The sequence below is a fragment of the Corvus kubaryi genome, unplaced genomic scaffold, assembly GCF_017639235.1.
Source record: "Corvus kubaryi isolate FWS band 111438036 unplaced genomic scaffold, C.kubaryi_AGA036_p1.0 37232, whole genome shotgun sequence".
NCBI classification, from domain to species: Eukaryota; Metazoa; Chordata; class Aves; order Passeriformes; family Corvidae; genus Corvus; species Corvus kubaryi.
The window spans coordinates 2,343,572-2,362,170 of record NW_024581066.1 but is presented as its reverse complement, the minus strand read 5'-3'; the positions used below and the strand labels follow the sequence as shown (position 1 = coordinate 2,362,170).

Here is an 18,599-nt window from a genome sequence, read left to right as displayed (position 1 = left end):
CTAGCTACTATGAAACAAATTAACTCTACCCCAGCCAAAACCAGCACAGAGATGATTGAAAACAGTCACCCGCCCTTAGTCTGACTGAAAGGCTGAAGGCTTGAATAAGCTAAGGAAATGAGCTCCCCTTCTTTTCTTGTCTGTTCAGTCTTCCCTCCTAGATTTTATCATGCCCTTGTATATTGCAGTAGAGTGTGTGTGTATATATGTGAAAGAAATACGTTAGGCTGGGACTGCTTTTGAGGTGGCTAACCAGATTATCAGGCTCTGGAGCTATCAGTACAGAATTTGTCAGTGTTATTAAATTTGCTTAAGAGCTGAGGTGGCTTAGAAGAAGAGCAAATATCATTATGAGACAGGAAAACATTTTGTATCAGTGAACCAAATCTTGGAGTTTGCTGTCTAAGGAGAGAGAAGCAAGAAGATGGGAAATGCTGATGCCTGCCTATCCCTCCAGCCTGTGCCATGTCCAGCTGAGCTTTGTTTCTGTTTGTGCAGAGTGTATTTGATGAGCTGGATGGAGAAGAAATGCGTCGAGCCCGAACAAGGTCTAACCCCTATGAGATGATCCGTGGAGCTTTCTTTCTGAACAGGTTTGTAGAATGTCTGGTAGTGTAGTCCTTTTCTCATTTATGTTCATTTTCAGCTGTGGGAGCCAAGGATGAAACTTAACAAGGCCCTGTTTATGTGTTCACAGGGCTGCGATGAAGATGGCAAATATGGACCATGTCTTTGACTACATGTTTACAAACCCTAAGGACTACCAAGGGGTGAGTGCCTCTAACTTTCAAAGAGCAGTGCTTTCTCAGAGAATGTGAAAGGTGGGAAGAAAGGAGAATCCTTAGGATGCTAGCTGGGAAAACAGCTAGTTGAAAGACTCCTCTGAGCAGTGTAGTTTATGGTGTATGTGGTTTGACTGATGGGAGCTGTTACGGGTCAGTAGAGTTTCCTCAGTTTCCTTTTGCAGGTGCCTTTGATAAAGGAGTATGATGCAGAGCTGCTCTACTTTGCTGATGTGTGTGCTGGTCCTGGAGGCTTCTCTGAATATGTCTTGTGGAGGCGGAAGTGGCATGCAAAAGGATTTGGCATGACCTTGAAAGGACCAAATGATTTTAAACTGGAGGACTTCTATTCTGCTTCCAGTGAGCTCTTTGAGCCTTATTATGGTATGTCGTGCACCCATGAGTGTTACCTGATATTTTTGCTTATGCTGCAGCCTCTGTATTAGTGGCAGGGCTGGTATTGATACCAGCAGGGGGATCTAGGAGAAGCCTAGGGAACCATTTTGCAAGGTAGAAGGGGGCTGTCATTGGAGAAACGGGTTGAGATTGGTGAGCTTGCATATCAAGTCATTTTTCTCCACTTACTACCAGTCTGGCCTGGGAATGTGTTTCATTGTAGTAGTTGATACTTGAGTACTTTGCTTATCTGAACATTATAGAGTGTTTTAAGATTGCTTGGCAATGGTTTTCTCACATCACTGATCTCAGCCTGAAACACAGTGAATGAGATGACTTGTCATAGAATCATAGAATTGTGTGGGTTGGAAGGGACCTTAAAAATCATCTAGCTCTAATCCCCCCCTGCTGTGAACAGGGACACCTTCCAGGAGACCAGGTTGCTCAAAGCCCCATCCAAGCTGGCCATGAACAGAGACTGGGCATCCACAACTTGTCTGGGCAATGTGTCCCAGTGACTCATCACTCTGAGTAAAGAATTTCATGCTAATGTCTATTTTAAATGTACCCTCTTTCAGTTTAAAGCCATTATCCAATATTCTATCACTATACTCCCTCATAAGAAGTCCCTCCGTATCTTTCCTGTAGCCTGCTTTAGGTACTGGAGGGTGCCTAGACTCCCTAGAGCCTTCTTTTCTCTAGGCTAGATAGCCTCAGTGTTCTCAATCTATCCTCATGGGAGAGGTGCTCCAGCCTCCTGATGTGCCCAAAGATCTATTAGCAGGGCCAGAGATAGAAACCTCATTTGCCTGACTGTCAGCATGTTTCTATATAAGAGCTTACTAGCTGTGCTCTGATAATTGATTGTGGGCTCTTAGCAAAGATAAATAAAACAGATTGGGGCTAGAGGCTTTATCTGAATCACTGTGACTAAATATCTGCTTAATCCAAGGATATTTATTATGTTAACATGTTCTGCCTTGCTTCCAGACAGACTAAACAGGTGTACACAGACAATTGCTGCATCTCTTCTCATGCATCGTAACTTGTTAATCTTGGTGATATGTTTGAGCCTCCTGTCTGCCTTACCTTTAGGATCAGGAGGGGAAATCCAAGGATTGCTAGTATTCCTGCTGCTTATTTCAGACAAAATGAAAGAAACTGGAAAGTGACTGTCCTGTAGAGAAAAGGGTTTGCTTTTCCATTGTGCCTGGTGTGGTTTTTTTCCTCTCCACCACTGACTCTTGTTGGCTGCCACTCTTGACACCTGACTATGAGCCCTTAGAGAATGGTTAGTAGCACTTAAGGATTAGGTCTTAGTTAAAGTGAAGGTTCATGGCAAGGGCAGCAAGGCTGATAAGCACCTTGTTCTAATGGTTGCAGTGTTTGGATCTTCATAGCTCACTGCAATCTGGTATTATGGAGAGGAGGAGATACCTGGAGAAATTAATAGCCCAATGATTTTGATTCATTTTCTTGATCCTTTTCTGTTTTGCTATAAAATCTAGTGAGGTTTGTACAAATTCTCTTCCACTGATGGGAATAAAGTAGCCTGCCATGATATTTCTGTTGTGAAGAATGGTAACAAATTCCAGTGTCACTTCACTTACTGACAAGATGGTTGGTGAGGAGTTTAGTTATCAAAACACTATCATGCATCCTGATCTCTTCTGCTTTTTAGTCCTCCAGTTGAGGTAATAGAATCTGTAGTTGTAGAAGATTTACAGGGACTAATACCAAACAGAAGTTCAGGCTTCCTAAAGGCAGAATTGGTGAGCTCTAGAATACACCTTATGTCAGCTTTCTAAAACACCAGCTGGGGGGCAATGTAGCTCTCTTTAAAAAGAGCCATATGGGAGAACTGTATGAGTATTTTTGCACAAAGCCTACGTCTCTGTCCCTACTCTCTTTCTAAACTTCTTCACAGTTTTTTTGGGGGTGTTGCTTTTTTAAAGCCCAAATTACATTGTGTTTGAAAATAGACTATTATGTTTTCTTTGGAATGATTTGAATTCTTAGTAGGAGGTTACAAATGCACAATATAAAGAATTCTCCTTTGTCTGTAATAACGTGTTTTTAACAGGTGAGCTGTGCAGTGAGGTTGCATCTTACATTTTCAGTAGGTTGAGCTATGTGCCATTCCTGCTTGGATGAGAATATTATGTTGTCGTATCATCCTAATTTGTCTTTTGCTGAGGCTAATGTACAACGCATCCTTTGAGCATGGTTATTTTATGGTCTTGTTTTTGCCTGACCACACAATCTGAATAATTTTTCTAAATTAAATAGCATCTTTGGTGGTGAACAAGGGACTTTGTTAGTGCTTATTCGCCTATCAAGGTCTTTGTAATTTCTGACTAAATGTTGATTGAATACTGTAGATCATCTGCACATACTGATCTTTTGTTTGTACTTGCAAACGTGCTATTGATTGTCTCCTTTTTTTCTTTAGGAGAGGGTGGGATTGATGGAGACGGAGACATCACTCGATCAGAGAACATTACTGCTTTCCAGAATTTTGTTTTGGACAATACTGATCACAAGGGAGTGCATTTCTTAATGGCTGATGGGGTTGGTCAATTTCTTTTCTTCCTGCATGAAAAAAATGTGACAAAACTGACACCTTGGCCTGCATACAGCAGGGTATTTGACATGTGTCTGTAGCTACAATGTGAAATTCTGCAAGCCTTGCCATTAAAATTCCTGGTGTCAGTTCTTTTACCTTAAAGAAACAGAAATGATCATGATTCCATGATTTAGTTCCTCAGAATCCTTTGCTTGACCAACAGATGTGTGGAGATACTAATCATATGCTATGTGCTTTGCAGGGTTTCTCAGTGGAGGGTCAGGAGAATCTGCAAGAAATCCTAAGCAAACAACTCATGCTTTGCCAGTTCCTTACAGCACTGTCCGTTGTCCGGACAGGTATGTTTTGTCCATTAATCTTCCTCCTTCACTAAGGTATGGGTGGCTCTGGGTAATGTTGCTGTACAGTTTTTATTAGTGCCTTGAAGTCTGCTCTGCTGTGAGGCCAGGTTGCACAGAATTGGATGTGTATGCATAAATCCTGAAATGGTTGTCACAAAGCTAAGAGAGCTGGTAAGAAAAATAAGATAATATTCACCTATTTTGCTTTTAATTAAAAGCATGAGCTAAAATGCATTAATTTAAAGCACTTAATTTGTTGGGTTATGTGGCTGTTTTGGGGTAGGGTCACGCAGTGTTATAACTGGACAGTCTGTCTGAGTTTTATGGCAGTAGCTGGACCAGCTTCCGGAATATTCCAGCTGATTGGAACAGAGAGTAGTCTTTATCCAGTTCTTCCTTTCCTCTGACTTCTGAAGGCTTTTCTCCTTTAAATCTGCCATCTGTGTGATCAGAACAAATGATGCCTCACCCTGTCTTAGCTGTACCTCATTGCTGCAGCTGTGTTTGATTTTGATGGCTCCTCTCTTCCACTGAGTTTAGTCAGCCGTTGGCGCTGATATAGAAGACAAATGGCAACAAAATGATCTTTTTTTTTATTGTGCCCTATGTTTAGAAGAACCTGAGGCAATGATCTACTTAGTAGTAGTCTCAAATGTGATATGATAGAAGGTGCAGCCTTCTTTAAGTCTTTCCTACATGGGTGGATGATATTTCTGTAAAAATGTCTGCTTTTTGCCTGGGGAAATTGGGAATCTTGTTTGAAGGAGAGGGGCAACACAGACTCTTTTCTCTCTAGATGGCAAGTTATTCTCTTTAGGTAAAATCAAAGAGTCTTCTCCTCTAGTCTATGGTTCCTTGTTGCATATATCAGGGCTCCTCTTCCCTGGAGGCTTTGGGATAGCATGCTGCCCTGCTGTAGGGCACAGTTTAGGCCTGGAAGGTTTGCTTGGGAGACAGCCTACATACAGACTAGATTCTGGTCAAGGGAATGCTTTTCTCTTTGCTGCAGAGACATCGGGAAGATGTTTCATGAAGCCTTGCTGGCCCACTTCATAACTGTGTTCTGGATGCTGTTTAATTGCACAAAAACCCTGTTACTAGTTCTGCAGGAGGATTGAGGTGCTTGATATCTCCTTGTTTCCTTATAATCTGCTGGCATTGGTATAATTCCTCTTTTTTTTCCAGGAGGACATTTTGTCTGCAAAACCTTTGACCTATTTACTCCATTCAGTGTGGGACTTGTTTATCTGCTGTATTGCTGCTTTGAGAGAATTTGCATCTTTAAACCTGTGACAAGCCGCCCTGCTAACTCGGAGAGGTGAGATGCTTGAGCATGAGGGTCTACTAAAGAAAACCATCCTCTAAATACAGTGATAGATGGATTTGGGTAAGCCTCATGGAAGCTTTGTGATCTGCCTCAGTTAGCAGCTGTCTTGGAGGATGAAACATTTTAGATGTTTAGCGAATTACGGACAAGGTAAAGATGGTATTTGCCAAATTGCCTTTATGGGAAGGAAGCTGTGGAACTGGATATATAACAAATCCTATTTTGCATAAAACAACTATGGTTTCAGTGAAGCCAGGGGATATATAAGAGGTTGGACATGAGCTGGCACTGTGTGCTCACAGCCCAGAAAGCCAGTGGTATCCTGGGCTGCATCCAAAGCAGTGTGGCCAGCAGGATGAGGGAGGGGATTGTGCCCCTCTGCTGTGCTCTGGTGAGACCCCACTGCAGTGCTGCATCCAGCTCTGGGGTCCCCAGCAGAAGAAGGACTTTGACCTGCTGGAGATAGTCCAGAGGAGGAACACCAACATGATCAGAGGGATGGAGCACATTTCCTGTGAGGAAAGGCTGAGAGAATTGGGATTGTTCAGCCTAGAAAAGAGAAGGCTGAGGGGTGACCTACCTGGTGCCTTCCAGTACTTGAAGGGATCCTACAAGAAAGATGGAGAGGGACTTTTGCCTAGGACATATAGTGACAAGAGAAGAGGGAATGGATTCAAACTAAAAGAGAGTAGGTTTAGGTTAGATATTAGAATGAAGCTCTTTACTGTAAGGGTGGTGAGGCACTGGAACAGGTTGCCCAGAGAAGCTGTGGATGCCTCATCCCTGGAGGTTCAAGGCCAGGTAGGATAGGGGCTTGTGAGCAACCTGGTTTAGTGTCCATGCCCAGGGCAGGGGATTGGAACTGGATGATCTTTAGGATCCCTTCCAACCCAAACCATTCTATGATTCTGTGATATTATCTGTGCTTTCATTGTACCTGTCAAGTTTAGCAGAATTGATTTACTACTTGAGGGAGATCTTGGGGGTTTACATAGGGTTGCATTTCCCTGTCTTTGCAGAGCATAGAAGATGTATGATGACTCAGTGATAGGTGAGATTGCATCTTCTTAGGGATATCCAGGAGGAAAGAGTTCCTGTGATTTGGGAAACTGTCTTTATAATGGGAGTGTGGCAGAAAAGTTGGCTGTGTGAAAGAACTGAACCCACCTGATATCTCTGCCTTGCTCTGCAGGTACGTGGTATGCAAAGGCCTGAAGTCAGGGATTGATGATGTGCGGGATTACCTCTTCACAGTGAACATCAGACTCAACCAGCTGCGCAATTCTGATGTGGATGTGAATCTTATTGTCCCACTGAATGTGATCAAAGACAACCAGGATTTCTACAATTACATCGTCCAATCCAATGAAAAGTGAGTTACTATGGGTCATGAGGGCTGCTGGCTGTGGGCAGATTCATTTAGCATGGCTTTCAGGTGTAACTTCCTGCAGTCATGGAAGTACTTGTTGATGCTGCCACACTGCTCTGCTTTTGTTCCCTGAGAGGCTGAGCAGAGCAGGGGGACTCTGTGCAGACAGAAATGCTGTATTACTGTTAGTGACTGGCTTCTGAGTACTGTGTAGAAAAGAAAGTACTGCCTAATTAATTCCAGTGATCATCCTGTCAGTTTGAATCATGTTGGCTAAGATCCCTCATTGCTCTGTGAATCAGACTGGCTTCCCCCTGTTGTCCCAGCACTCTTTCTTGTTTTGAACAGTAGAACAATCTTGGTGGTGATTAATTTGCTCCCTTACTAAAACTTTTCTTCTCTTTTAGCCACTGCAAAGTTCAGATAAAGGCACTAGCCAAAATTCGTGCCTTTGTTCAAGACACGTGAGTATATTCCTCTGGCTTTTGGTGAGGACTGAATTAACCTACTATTAATGAATTGCTTTGCCCTTGTTTAATAAGTTCTTGATTTGAGCTGGTACTTGTCTTGGCCTTTGGGGCCAGGAAAGTGAAAAGTGCTCTTAGGTAGCTCAGTTTGTGTGTCTACCTGAGTTATTTGCAGAGACATGTGGGTGGCTGGAGGAGTCCTGAAAATTGATGGTCTGTTATCACCCTTGTTGAGAAGGCTTCCTTGCATTGCATGATTTCCAGTTACCATAAGTGAGCTTGCTTCTTAGCAGGAATGTAAGCAGAAAAACTTGCAGCTATTATGTTCAATTCAACAGTAACCATCCAAGTTGAGTGTGGTTCACAGTTGTTCGTTTTTCCAGGGGCAGTTCAAAGCATCTAAGTTATAGACCTAGAATTACCTAAAGCTTGACATTAATTTCTTGCATAAAACTAAAGCCATTGCAATGTTCTCCTGCCACGACTCTTCTGTTCAGGTGTTATTCAGACGTAATACATGGTGGAAAGCTGAGTGCGTATGGTAGTTAGGAATTGTCTTAGAGCCGATTCTACCTTGACACTGTTTTTTGTATGGCCTTCAGCAGATCTTCACTGTTATTCTTAAGTAGGGCTGTATACCCAGCTCTTGGAGATTAGCATAAGTTTGTACTAATACATAACTTATTGAAAATATTTATACCCAGTGGTACTTTCATGGAATGAAGTGATGGCTGATAGTCAGAAATGCAGACCATGAAACAAAGCTAAACACAGGAACTGGAGGGTGGGGAGGGAAGGCAGCATCCTCTTTTGTACAACCTGTTGTGGAGCAATTCATATTTGTTGTTCCCAAGCCAGATGCTGAAAGTTCCAAATTCCATAGGGCTGGGATATATAATGCTGTAAGATCAAGGAGGTTTCACCATCTTAACAGTCTGCTGTCTTTCTTTAGAACACTGAGTGAGCCCCGGCAGGCTGAAATCCGAAAGGAGTGTCTCCAGCTGTGGGGGGTAAGTAAGGTGTCAAGCAGGCAGATTGTGCAGTGACAGAAGAGTGGAGCTGCAGTACAGATAGGCCTTTCTAGACAGATGTTTAATATCTTGTCTTGTGGGAAAGTCAGAAACTGTTTCAAGCTGTTCATGTAATCAAACAGGATGTCCCTGATTTATTGTGTATGGCTTAACTGAGCAGGCTTCTTTGCAGTTGGGAATATTTCAGTGTACACAGAGTGAACTCAGCACCTAGATCCCAAGCAGCAAAGCTCTCTAAAAGGTCTTATGAGTCTGCAGATTCTGTTTCCTGAGCTTTTGACTGCAGTAGGGCCATAGATATGACAGTTTCACGGGTGGATTGTGTGTTTTTGATGAAAAGGTATTTCATCAAAATATATGTGAAATCAAAGGTTTAGATGAAATCTTTCTGGAGTTGCCAGTTGGTTTGTGTGAGATGTGGTATACCTACATTAAATTTGGAAAACTCACGACACACTATATTTGCCACATGACATCTCTTCTTCATCTCTAATCCCAAGAGCAGCAGTTTCAGGGGCAGGATGTTGTGTCGTATATTGAAACCAGAAGTGTTTCTTTGAATGTGCCAAAGAATAACACTCAGTATCAATTGTTTGGATTTGTTTTCAGATTCCTGATCAGGCTCGTGTTGCTCCTTCATCTTCAGATCCCAAGTCCAAGTTTTTTGAGCTGATCCAGGTGAGACCTTGCCTAGAGTCCTTTCATACAAATACAACTTTTTTTTCATATTGGAATTAAGAGATGAAGAAGCTAGTCCTGGATTATTGTTTTGTGTAGAAGTTGTGTTTACCTGCCTGTTGATGTATTGTGTCTGTCTTGCCTTTTCCATATTTTGCTCTTTAGGGCACAGACATTGATACCTTCAGTTACAAACCCACTCCTCTGAATTCCAGCACACTGGAGAAAATTCGCCAAGTGTTAGATTACCGGTGTATGGTGTCTGGAAGTGAGCAGAAGTTCCTCTTGGGGTTAGGGGTAAGTGCTAAAAAGTTTTGCTGATTAATTTCAGTGCTACTATTCTGCCTTGCAGTTTCATCCCATCCTTTCTTGTCCTTAAAGGCCTGAAAGAATCCCCATCAGTAGTACCTGAGACTGCTAGTTATTTATGTTTCTTTCTCCTGATGTCACTGCTTTTCACACTAATTAACCCTGTTTCTGTAATCTCAGCCTATACAGAGACCTGCACTCCTGCTAGTGTCTCTAATTATCTTCGCTGTCCTTTTAAAGGTGTTCTGTTTCTGGTTCTTTGTGTGGATGTGAAAAGTCACCGGCAGATTAGAATTGGTGTTTTTGTTCCTTTGCTGTAGAGGTTAAGGTTCGTCCTTAAAACTTATGGTAAAGAAACTGCCTGTGACAGCCTAGGACAAAAAGGTTCTCTGAGGGTTGCTCTGCAACCTCTCATTAGAGGTCTCTTCTCCACCCCTGCCCTCAGGAAGCCTTGGCTGAATCTGACTCTGTCTTTATGTACAGAAATCACAGATCTACACCTGGGGTGGTCGCCAGTCAGATCGCTGGACAAAGCTGGATTTGAAAACTGAGCTGCCACGAGATACTCTTCTCTCTGTGGAGATTGTTCATGAGCTGAAAGGAGAGGTAAGAGCCTACTCTCTCCCTTACCATGTTGCTGCAAATACAAAGAGCAGTTTCACCTAATCTCTGTAAGATACTGCAGAATATATGTTCCATCTGTGTCAGGTCCAAGTTTTTCTTTTTTGTATATGATCTTTAGAGTAACTATTTTGGATTAAGTTCCTTCTTTCTGTCCAGTCCTAGAGATATAAACTTTCAACACTGTTTTGAAAACACTTTGGGCCTGATGTGTTGCTGTTCTATGTGGAACGGCAGATGACATTGCCACCATGACTGAATGTGTCTGTGGCTCTTTGGGTACATAACTGCTCAGTAGTGACTGCAGGCTATGGGGAGAAGACCTTTGTGGTATATTCACAGTGTAAAGTGAAAAATCCCAGCTGCCTGGGAGTTCCCCTGTCTTCTTGCACTTCAGATGAGGATACTGTAGTGCACTGGGCTTTGTGATACCTGATAACGCACAGATAGCTGGTGATGGCAGCTGTGGTCCCACCTGCTCTCCCTCCCGTAAGACGCAACTGGGTATTTGAGATACACCAGTTCTTGGAGGATGCCATGCTACAGTTTAATGGGCAGCAGGGAATTTGTGTGTTTCTAGTATCTGGAAAGGTGCCTTCTTGCTAGAAGAGATGTCCTGTCAAAAAACAGGCTCCAAATCAAGCTGAAATATCAACAGTCTGAATAATAAATCTCTGTATTGCCCTCCTTAGGGGAAAGCCCAGCGAAAAATCAGTGCCATCCACATCCTGGATGTGTTGGTGCTGAATGGCAATGATGTTCGAACACAGCATTTCAACCAGAGGTATGTAGGGTCTGGAGAAGCTTTTTTCTTGTACGTGAGTAGGAGTGACTGGGAAACAGTGATTAGACAAAAAGCAGAATGCTGAGCACAGGGAGACAAGTGCATTCAGCTGAAACACTGCTATAAAGATGAACTGTGAATGAAGCTGCTCTGAACTGAAGTACATATGGGCTTTTCCAACTGTGTCTTCTCTGTGTATGAGGGCAGCTCTAGCTTCTTTCTTGGTGTAGGATGAGCTAGGCATGGCTGGGGTAAACTGACCATTCTGGGAAATATAAATGAGCATAGTTGGTAACTGGCTGAGGGAGAAAGAACCAGCCCCTCCGTTTCCTTCCTCAGGGACATGATGTCTCTGCTAGTCCTACTAGCCTAATAAATATATCAGTGTTCAACAGCATGTGGGCTTTTAGAGTAAGCTATGGAGACTCATTCCTAGTGGATAATAGGCAGTATCACTGAGCACTGAATTGGGAGGGTGGGGTGAAAAGAAGTCTTGCTAGACCCATTTGGCTAGCAGTGGAGGCAGTCTGGGTGTCCTGAGTTGTCTAATCAGTTACTCTGTTGAAACTGTTACCTACCCGCTGTGCCAAAGGCCTCGTTAAATTGCTGGGCTCTCTTTCCATGTTCATTCAGGATTCGGCTGGCAGAGAAGTTTGTCAAAGCTGTTTCTAAACCCAGCCGGCCAGACATGAACCCCATCCGGTGAGTGACACCTCCTTCCGTCAGCTTGGCATGTGTTGGTGTCAGTGCGTTGGAGGACCTGAAGGGGAGTTACATTTCAGGCTGAAATTCGTAGTTGTGTTATGTTCTTTGGAAAGAGGCTAAAAGCTTTTTATATATTTAAGGTAAATACTGTTAACAGAGAAGTTGTGCCCTCCTTTCACACGTCAAACAGTAAAATTTTCATCATAGGTGGATTGGCTGGTGTTGATTCCAAATATGTATGATTGTAGGTCTAGCACCAGTGAGCTTAATCATTGCAAAGAATTCTATGTCCTTGTCTGCCCTGAAGGGTCAACAGCAGTACAGTGATGCTGACTGTTAGTAAATGCAGTACTAAGCAGCATCTGTGAGGACAAGGCTTTGGTTACAACTCCCAGGAAAGTTCCTGATAAAGGCCTTCAGCTTTGGTTGTCTCCTGGCCTTCCATTTCATTAATTCTACTGCAGTGGAGCATGAGAGCACCACTGTGAGGGTGTCAGATATGTATTGTGGACAAAACAGCTTCTCATACAGAAGCTTGAAGTGCAGCAATATTATGAAAGAATTTGGAGGAAGGGAAAGAGGATGTTCTCCTTGATGGCCTGATGAAAGATAATAAGTGGAATCTCAGCCTAATGACAACAGACAGTTGTAATAATTGGAGGAGCCCAAAATGTTGGGGAAAGCTGAGGTGAAGTGAGAAGGAGAGCTGGGGAAATGGATTGTAGAGGGGTCATTTGCTGCTCCTGTGGAAAGGTGTTAAAGTGTTCCTGCTGTGCTCTTTGAAGCCTAATGCTTGTAGCAGTATGTGGGAAATGAGTGGTTAGGGTGTCTGATCAGAGGCAGTGCTTTTTCAACTTACTGATTGTTTTTCTGTGTCTCAGAACAACAAAACCAGTTTGATGTAATGACAGAATTATGACTCAAAAGAATCTTCCCTGATTAAAAAAAAAGGAAGTTCTTTTTGCCTCAGGGTAACTAACAAGTTTGTGCCATCTCTGAGGATAATGGTGAAGATCAGGTTGTTTAATTTTACTGTGAGGCCAGCATGCTGAGGCCAGAACCTGCCTTGGACTGACCTTGGTCAATTTATCTGATGGGAAAACAAAAGCATTTGACTTTCACTGGTTTTACTTTTCTGTGTAGTCAATCTGAGATAAAAATGCACAGCTTCCTTAGTAGCAAGGATGCTTATCTGCTGCTTACAGCAATCCAACCATAAGGATGCAGGTGTCAGGTTTTCTCAAGCCAGGAAAAACTAGGCACTGAAGCATACGATAGAAGAGAAGGGTTGTGCCTGGCTACCTCATGCTGTATAAAATCAACCATTTGGCTGCTCCCTGTAGCTGGGCAGAAAAAAAAGCACAGTTTAAACTTTTTTGAAATAATGTTTTTAACTTTTCTTCCCAGAGTGAAGGAAGTATACAGATTGGAAGAAATGGACAAGATTTTTGTGAGGTAAGCAATTGGTGCAAATAAAGCATCAGGGCCTACTGAGGTTATCAGTCACTGGTGCACAGGAATGGGAGGGATGTTCTGATCTGTGCTAGAGAAGTCATGAAGAAAGAGCTGTGAGAGCTTGTGGTGGCTGCTGCTCCTGAGATGCTGCTGACTCAGAGCATCATTCTGCTGCATTCTGATGCCATAGATGTGGCCAATGCACTTCATAACAGCTGGAGCAGCAACAGTGCTTGAGATTGGGTGCAGAAGTATCAGTGGCTTCTCAGTGGCTTGAATGGTCAAGAATTCACACTTGAAATAGGAATACCATTTGGATTAATTATGGTAGCTCATCACAGGTTTTTCACCACAACACTCAATTTGCAGCCTGATCTAGACAGGTCTGACTGGTTTCTCTTGTCCTTTGTGGGAAGGCAAAAACCCAAATTCTTCAGGATGTGATGATTTGGTCCTGTCCTGTGCAGTGCTTTCAGTTCTCGCTGTGACACTCTGGAGAAGGGGTGCAGGTGGTGCGATGTGTGCACACACATGGTAAAGGAAGAGCCAATCTCCATCACTGCCTTCTCTCAATATTTAGGTTAGAGATGAAAGTCATCAAGAGTTCAGGGGGAATGCCGCGGCTGTCCTACACTGGCCGAGATGACCGGCACTTTGTGCCCACAGGACTCTACATCGTACGGACTATGAACGGTAGGAAGAGAGAGTCCCCACTCCCTCTCAGCTTTTCTTTGTCTCTCCAAGTGAAAAGTATTGACCAGGCTTGCTCACCTTGTAACTTGGTAAAAAATTAATGGCAATATTCCAGTGGCTAGAGACTTAAGTGTTTGCACGTAATGTAGCTTGGATTTGGGTAAGGTTTAGGGTGTTTAATATAATAGATTTTTCTGTTGTGGGTTGATTAGCTATTGTGTGGGTAATTCCATTTCTTTACATGACTGATTAACCTTCTTTTTTAATGAGATAATAATTTTTCATCAAGATGTTTTCCAGATTAATAGGACATGGAAATACCCTATTTCAAATGTCAACTTCTAAATGCAGGGAGAAGGGATTTTTCTCAGTGAATAGAGAACAGCTTGGGAAGCAGGTTGTCCTGGGGGAAGGAAGGAAAAAGGAGTAATGGAAGGATCACAATTATTCTTATAGATTTCTCCTCCCTAGTTGCACTGTATTTCTTCTGTGATTTTTTCCCCCCTTTTATTATCTGTGTGATCCCTGTAACCCTTCTGCTAGATCCCTGGACAATGGCATACAGCAAAAATTTCAAGAAGAAATTCTTCTTCAACAAAATGACCAATGTAGCGACATACAACCTCCTTCCTGAAGCCATTGCACCCTTTCAGTGAGTATGAGCCGAGCTGAGGCTATGGAAGGGTATCTGTGTGCGAGTGTATGTGTGTGTGCCTGGGTATTGGGAAGGGAGCTCCGGAGTGCTGTGTCCTTGCAGTCGTTTGCAGTGCAAGCGCAGCTGGTCGCCAGCAGGGTGTGCTGCAGGAGCCGGCACCTTCTCAGGTTCTCAGGAAACTGCTGATGTGGAATCATGGATTTTGCAATTAATGGCTATGAATAACAAACATCCCACAACTTTGTTCTGCTGTCTGCAGCAGAGTACGAGTTACTGAACCTTCTCCATATGGGGAAGTAGAAATTGAGCCCGGCAGCTGTAGTTTGCTGCATCTCTGTATTTAACATGTTTGGTTAGAAGTTGCTCATTTAAAAGCAAATTCCAGTTCATTTAGCCCAGGCTCTGCAATAACCTGTGGGAAGCTGGGAGCTTTTTTTTAAGAGAGTGAAAAACAGTGGCTCCTTGGGAAAGGATAGAGGCTTGTCATTGGACAGTCATTAGCATTGTGGCTGCTGAAAACCATCTGTATCTACTGAGTGCTAGGCTGAGGGCATTACCCAAGTGCAGCAAATCCTGAGTCTGATGCTTCAGGGCTCCTGGGTAGAGATGTTCTGCACTACCACCATTACCCAGGACTGTGCTTCTGAGTGAGAACTTGATATGAAATAGCACTCCTGATTTTCTCACTTTGAACCTCCTTACCTGTCTTAGAGCAGCACTTTCAAGAATCCTTAAGCTTTCTTCATGTGGTGAATGGCAGAACAGGCTTAAAAAGAGAGGCACGTGATGCTTTTTCCCTCCATGTGTCAGGATGTGGTTACTTCTGCCTATGTACTCTGAAATAGGCCAGGATGAACCTACAGGAATGGCTGAGGAGGTGGAGGGAGTGCTTGTGTGGGACTCCAGAAGGGATGTGTTGTGGTTAGTGAGTACTAATATGTCTATAATTAGCCACTGACATGTGCTCTTGTTGCTGTGCTAGTACTGCTTTGTTAGAACAGAAGCACTAAATAAGCTATGAATATTAAGTGTCAGTAATTGTACAAAACTAAAGGCTGCTGTGTTGGAAGTAATTAGCAGCTCTGATTTCATTATAGCTGGGACTGTGTTGATGCAGTTAGGGAGGGCTGTCCTTGATGGATGGAGTTGGGAGATGGTATTGTAGGACCAGAACTCTCAGCAGCCAAGCAGAGCTCAGTTATTTCACACGAGGGGAAGGAGGGAATGTTTGTAGCTGCTTTTGTACAGTGGGAAGTGCTGTTTGTTTGCAAAGCTCCATAGGACAGCTGTTACTGATTATAGTAGGTATGTGGTGAGTGATTAGGTTGCTGCTTCTGGCAGATTTTCTAAATTCTTCATTAAGGCCTTTCCATTGCCTGCAATGACAGTTTCATCCTCTGAGAAACTTGGGGGGAGGTAGGTTCTTTTCCCTACTGACCTGACTCCTTCCAGCAAATACTGAACTGAATTTGAGTGAAGGTAGAATTAACAAGTTTGTTTCCATGGAAATCTCTTAGGCTTGGCTGTTGCTGTACTTTGAGGGCTGTAGAGTTTGTAAGGTGAATGAATGAACGCCCTGGTCCTTTCTAAGGCACCTGTTTGAGTATTTCTGCGTGGCTCCCATTGCAAGGGCAGCTGTCTCTGGCTGGGATGAAAGTGTTTTCCTTTCCCTTCCCTGCCAAACTAATCTTGCTCTCCTCTCTGCCCACAGTGTTTGCCATTACAGCCGCCTCTTCTGGGAATGGGGGGAAGGTGTCAAAGTGCACGACTCTCAGAAAAGACAAGATCCAGAGAAGCTATCAAAGGAGACTGTCCTGTCTTTCATCCAAGCACACCACCCCTAACCCTGCTCTCTTGAGGGTGCAGGGAGGGGCTGAGCCCAGCTTGGATTCTTTGGGGACTGATGGGACTGGGAAAGCTCCACAACTTCTGTCCTGGTATTCTCCAGAGCTGATTTCCTGGAGATGATAGAACCCAGAGGGTGGTATGCAGAAGGCACAGGATGAGGCTTTACCCTGGTAGTGTATATAAGAATACAGCCCAGGTAGCACCTGGTGCCAGGGTACCCAAGGTGACTCCTGGAGCCGAGGCCTAATGTCCTTTTGTCCTGACCTACTGCATGAGGCCAAGGGGCTGGCAGCTTTCTTTGCTCCTGTTCAAACGTTCAGTAAGGTTTGTGGAGCTCTGTGTGTGCCAGAACTCCCCAGGCTTCTGCTTCTCTTGCAGTGTGGGATGGAGCAGAGATGTTCTGATGGCAGAGCTGGTCAACAGCACATTGAAGCAGCCCTGCATTGTTCCTGGCAGCTGTCTCCTTGGCCTTGTCAAAGGCTACACAATCCAGTGGAGGGTGTTAAGTCTTTGTCGAGCTGTGGGCAAAAGTTATATATTCTTGTCGGTGTCTCCAACACTTCTGTTTATCATGGCACTCAGCTAGCCACTGGCAGTTCTTATGTGATGGGCAAAGGCCAATGCAGGTGATGAGTAGAGTTCCTGGCACAGATCTGATGTGCTTACACCTCTGCAAGCTGCTGTGACAAGGATTTCCCCTCTCCAGGTTAGTGACTGATGCCAAGCCAGCAGCCTGGGACTAATTTGTGAAAAGGTACCATGGTTGTTGTACGTGCTTCATGGTACTTCTGAGACCAAGGTGCTTTGGTTCTTGGTACTCAACATTATTACCTAAACCTTCAGGAAGGAAAGTGGATGTGGGAGGAAAGACACAGAAAAGCTAGGATGCTGAAGTTTCTGGAAGAAATAAATTATGGGAATGTCTAACTTAGTTAAAAAGACCCAGGGCTTCGGTAGAAAGGTATCTTGATTTTAACCATGTTGGTTAATCAGAAGAAATCCAGTCCCCTGACTGTGCCCACTGGAAAAGTTACCAGACTTCCCTTTATAAAAATCAGAGTGGCTTTGAAATCCTCTGTATCTCATTTGGCTCTGGAACTGCATTTGGGGTGAAGGCACAGAGCCAGGAAACTCTCACTATGGCATTTGTGTCAAGACTTCTCCACGCGCTTCTGTGCCAGGCTCAAAGTTGGCTTCTGTTGTATGTTTTACCTTCACTTCTGGCTTCCATGGCACTTTGCCAAGTCTTCCGCACAAATCAGAAGATAACACGTAGTTGAATGCTTTTGGACAAGCAGCAAAATAGCCCCCTTTGTTTTTGTTTCGTTTTTTGTTTGTTCTTGGCTTGTTTTTAAACACTGACTGGCAGTAGGGAGAAAAGTGATTTAGGGGTTTGTCTGAACTGTGCCTTAAGGAAAGCTATAGTTCTAGATCTATAGCAGATGTTTAGACTGTGTCTTTTTCTCCACATCCATATGAATGATTTGAACAAGCCTGTGCAGCAAAACAGAAATTTTCACTTAGACACAGGTCTGTTGAAGCAGTGGAAGGACTGCAGGCTAATGCATCCTCCTAGCTGATCTGTAGACCCTCTCTGTTCTCAAACATTGGTAAAACGTGTATGAAAGAAATGGTGGCTCTTCCCACTAAACAACAAGAGGTGTGTCACTGGTAGTTTTGTCTTGACAAAGGCACTTCCATGAGGGATGAGGAGGAATCTCTCCCAGTGGGCAATAAAGTACCTCAACCTCTGGTGTCCAGGCCTGTGTGTACAGTTGGCTTTTTAAGCCAACCAGCAGTTTGAGTTTTGAGGACCTCTGTGGACTGCCTTGAGGCTGTTCCAGTGCCAGCAACGCATGCTGCTCCCTCTGCCAGGCTCCTTTGTGGAGTGTTGTGTCCTCAGCTCAGGGCTTTGACTCCTGGTGGCTGGCAGACAGAAGTGTGATAGGAAGTAAGCTAGGATCAGTGTAGACCTTGGAGGGTACAAAAAAACCTGGTCAGTCTGCAGGCTAGCTTTTATGAATGGATACTTTATTTACTCAGTTGTCTCTAGTTCCTCATTTTAATTTGCTTTTATTTTTGATGCACTGAACCTTGATTCTGAATCTCCCTTCAAGAAGGCAAGCATGAGCCACCCAGCTACTTGCTTCCCTGCTAAGGGAAGAGGGAAGGGGAGGTGAGGAAGGTCTTGCTGAAGGGAGTGTGTTTATGTATGTTAATTGCACAATGTATTGTTATTAGGCTTTGTATCATTTTGTGTTGAATTCTATGCTTTCATGTTCTATTACCAATACAGGCCCTTTGGTTGACAGCAGTGCTTCTTTCCTTTGTTTCCCACAAAATTCTGGCCAGCAGTGTGTGCCATTGCGGCAACAGAGAAATGCCCGGCAGAGTTAAATTTTCAAGGCAGTCCCTTTTAAAGGTTTTTGTGGCAAGTTAGAGCATTGGAATGAGTGGGCACTACAGGGGACAGTTTCTAGCACTCCTGCAGCATGCTAGGATCCTGTTCCACTCAAAGGAAGTACATTCCAGGCCACAACAGACCAGTAAC

At 43.7% G+C, this 18,599-nt stretch overlaps 1 protein-coding gene across 1 annotated transcript in view; it reads left to right on the top strand.

Annotated features, from left to right (window-relative positions):
• Positions 1-18,359, top strand: part of CMTR1 (cap methyltransferase 1) — a 28,482-nt gene extending 10,123 nt beyond the window's left edge. Inside the window, exons 7-24 of the mRNA XM_042022945.1 lie at positions 499-593; positions 698-770; positions 968-1,166; positions 3,631-3,749; positions 4,007-4,103; positions 5,292-5,424; positions 6,626-6,805; positions 7,210-7,266; positions 8,222-8,279; positions 8,910-8,978; positions 9,144-9,275; positions 9,771-9,893; positions 10,601-10,692; positions 11,326-11,394; positions 12,805-12,852; positions 13,433-13,545; positions 14,089-14,197; positions 15,912-18,359. Of these exons, the coding sequence (XP_041878879.1) occupies positions 499-593; positions 698-770; positions 968-1,166; positions 3,631-3,749; positions 4,007-4,103; positions 5,292-5,424; positions 6,626-6,805; positions 7,210-7,266; positions 8,222-8,279; positions 8,910-8,978; positions 9,144-9,275; positions 9,771-9,893; positions 10,601-10,692; positions 11,326-11,394; positions 12,805-12,852; positions 13,433-13,545; positions 14,089-14,197; positions 15,912-16,044 (1,899 nt within the window). The 3' untranslated portion in view covers positions 16,045-18,359. The remainder of the gene's footprint in view (positions 1-498; positions 594-697; positions 771-967; positions 1,167-3,630; positions 3,750-4,006; positions 4,104-5,291; positions 5,425-6,625; positions 6,806-7,209; positions 7,267-8,221; positions 8,280-8,909; positions 8,979-9,143; positions 9,276-9,770; positions 9,894-10,600; positions 10,693-11,325; positions 11,395-12,804; positions 12,853-13,432; positions 13,546-14,088; positions 14,198-15,911) is intronic.
• Positions 18,360-18,599: the final 240 nt, after the last annotated feature.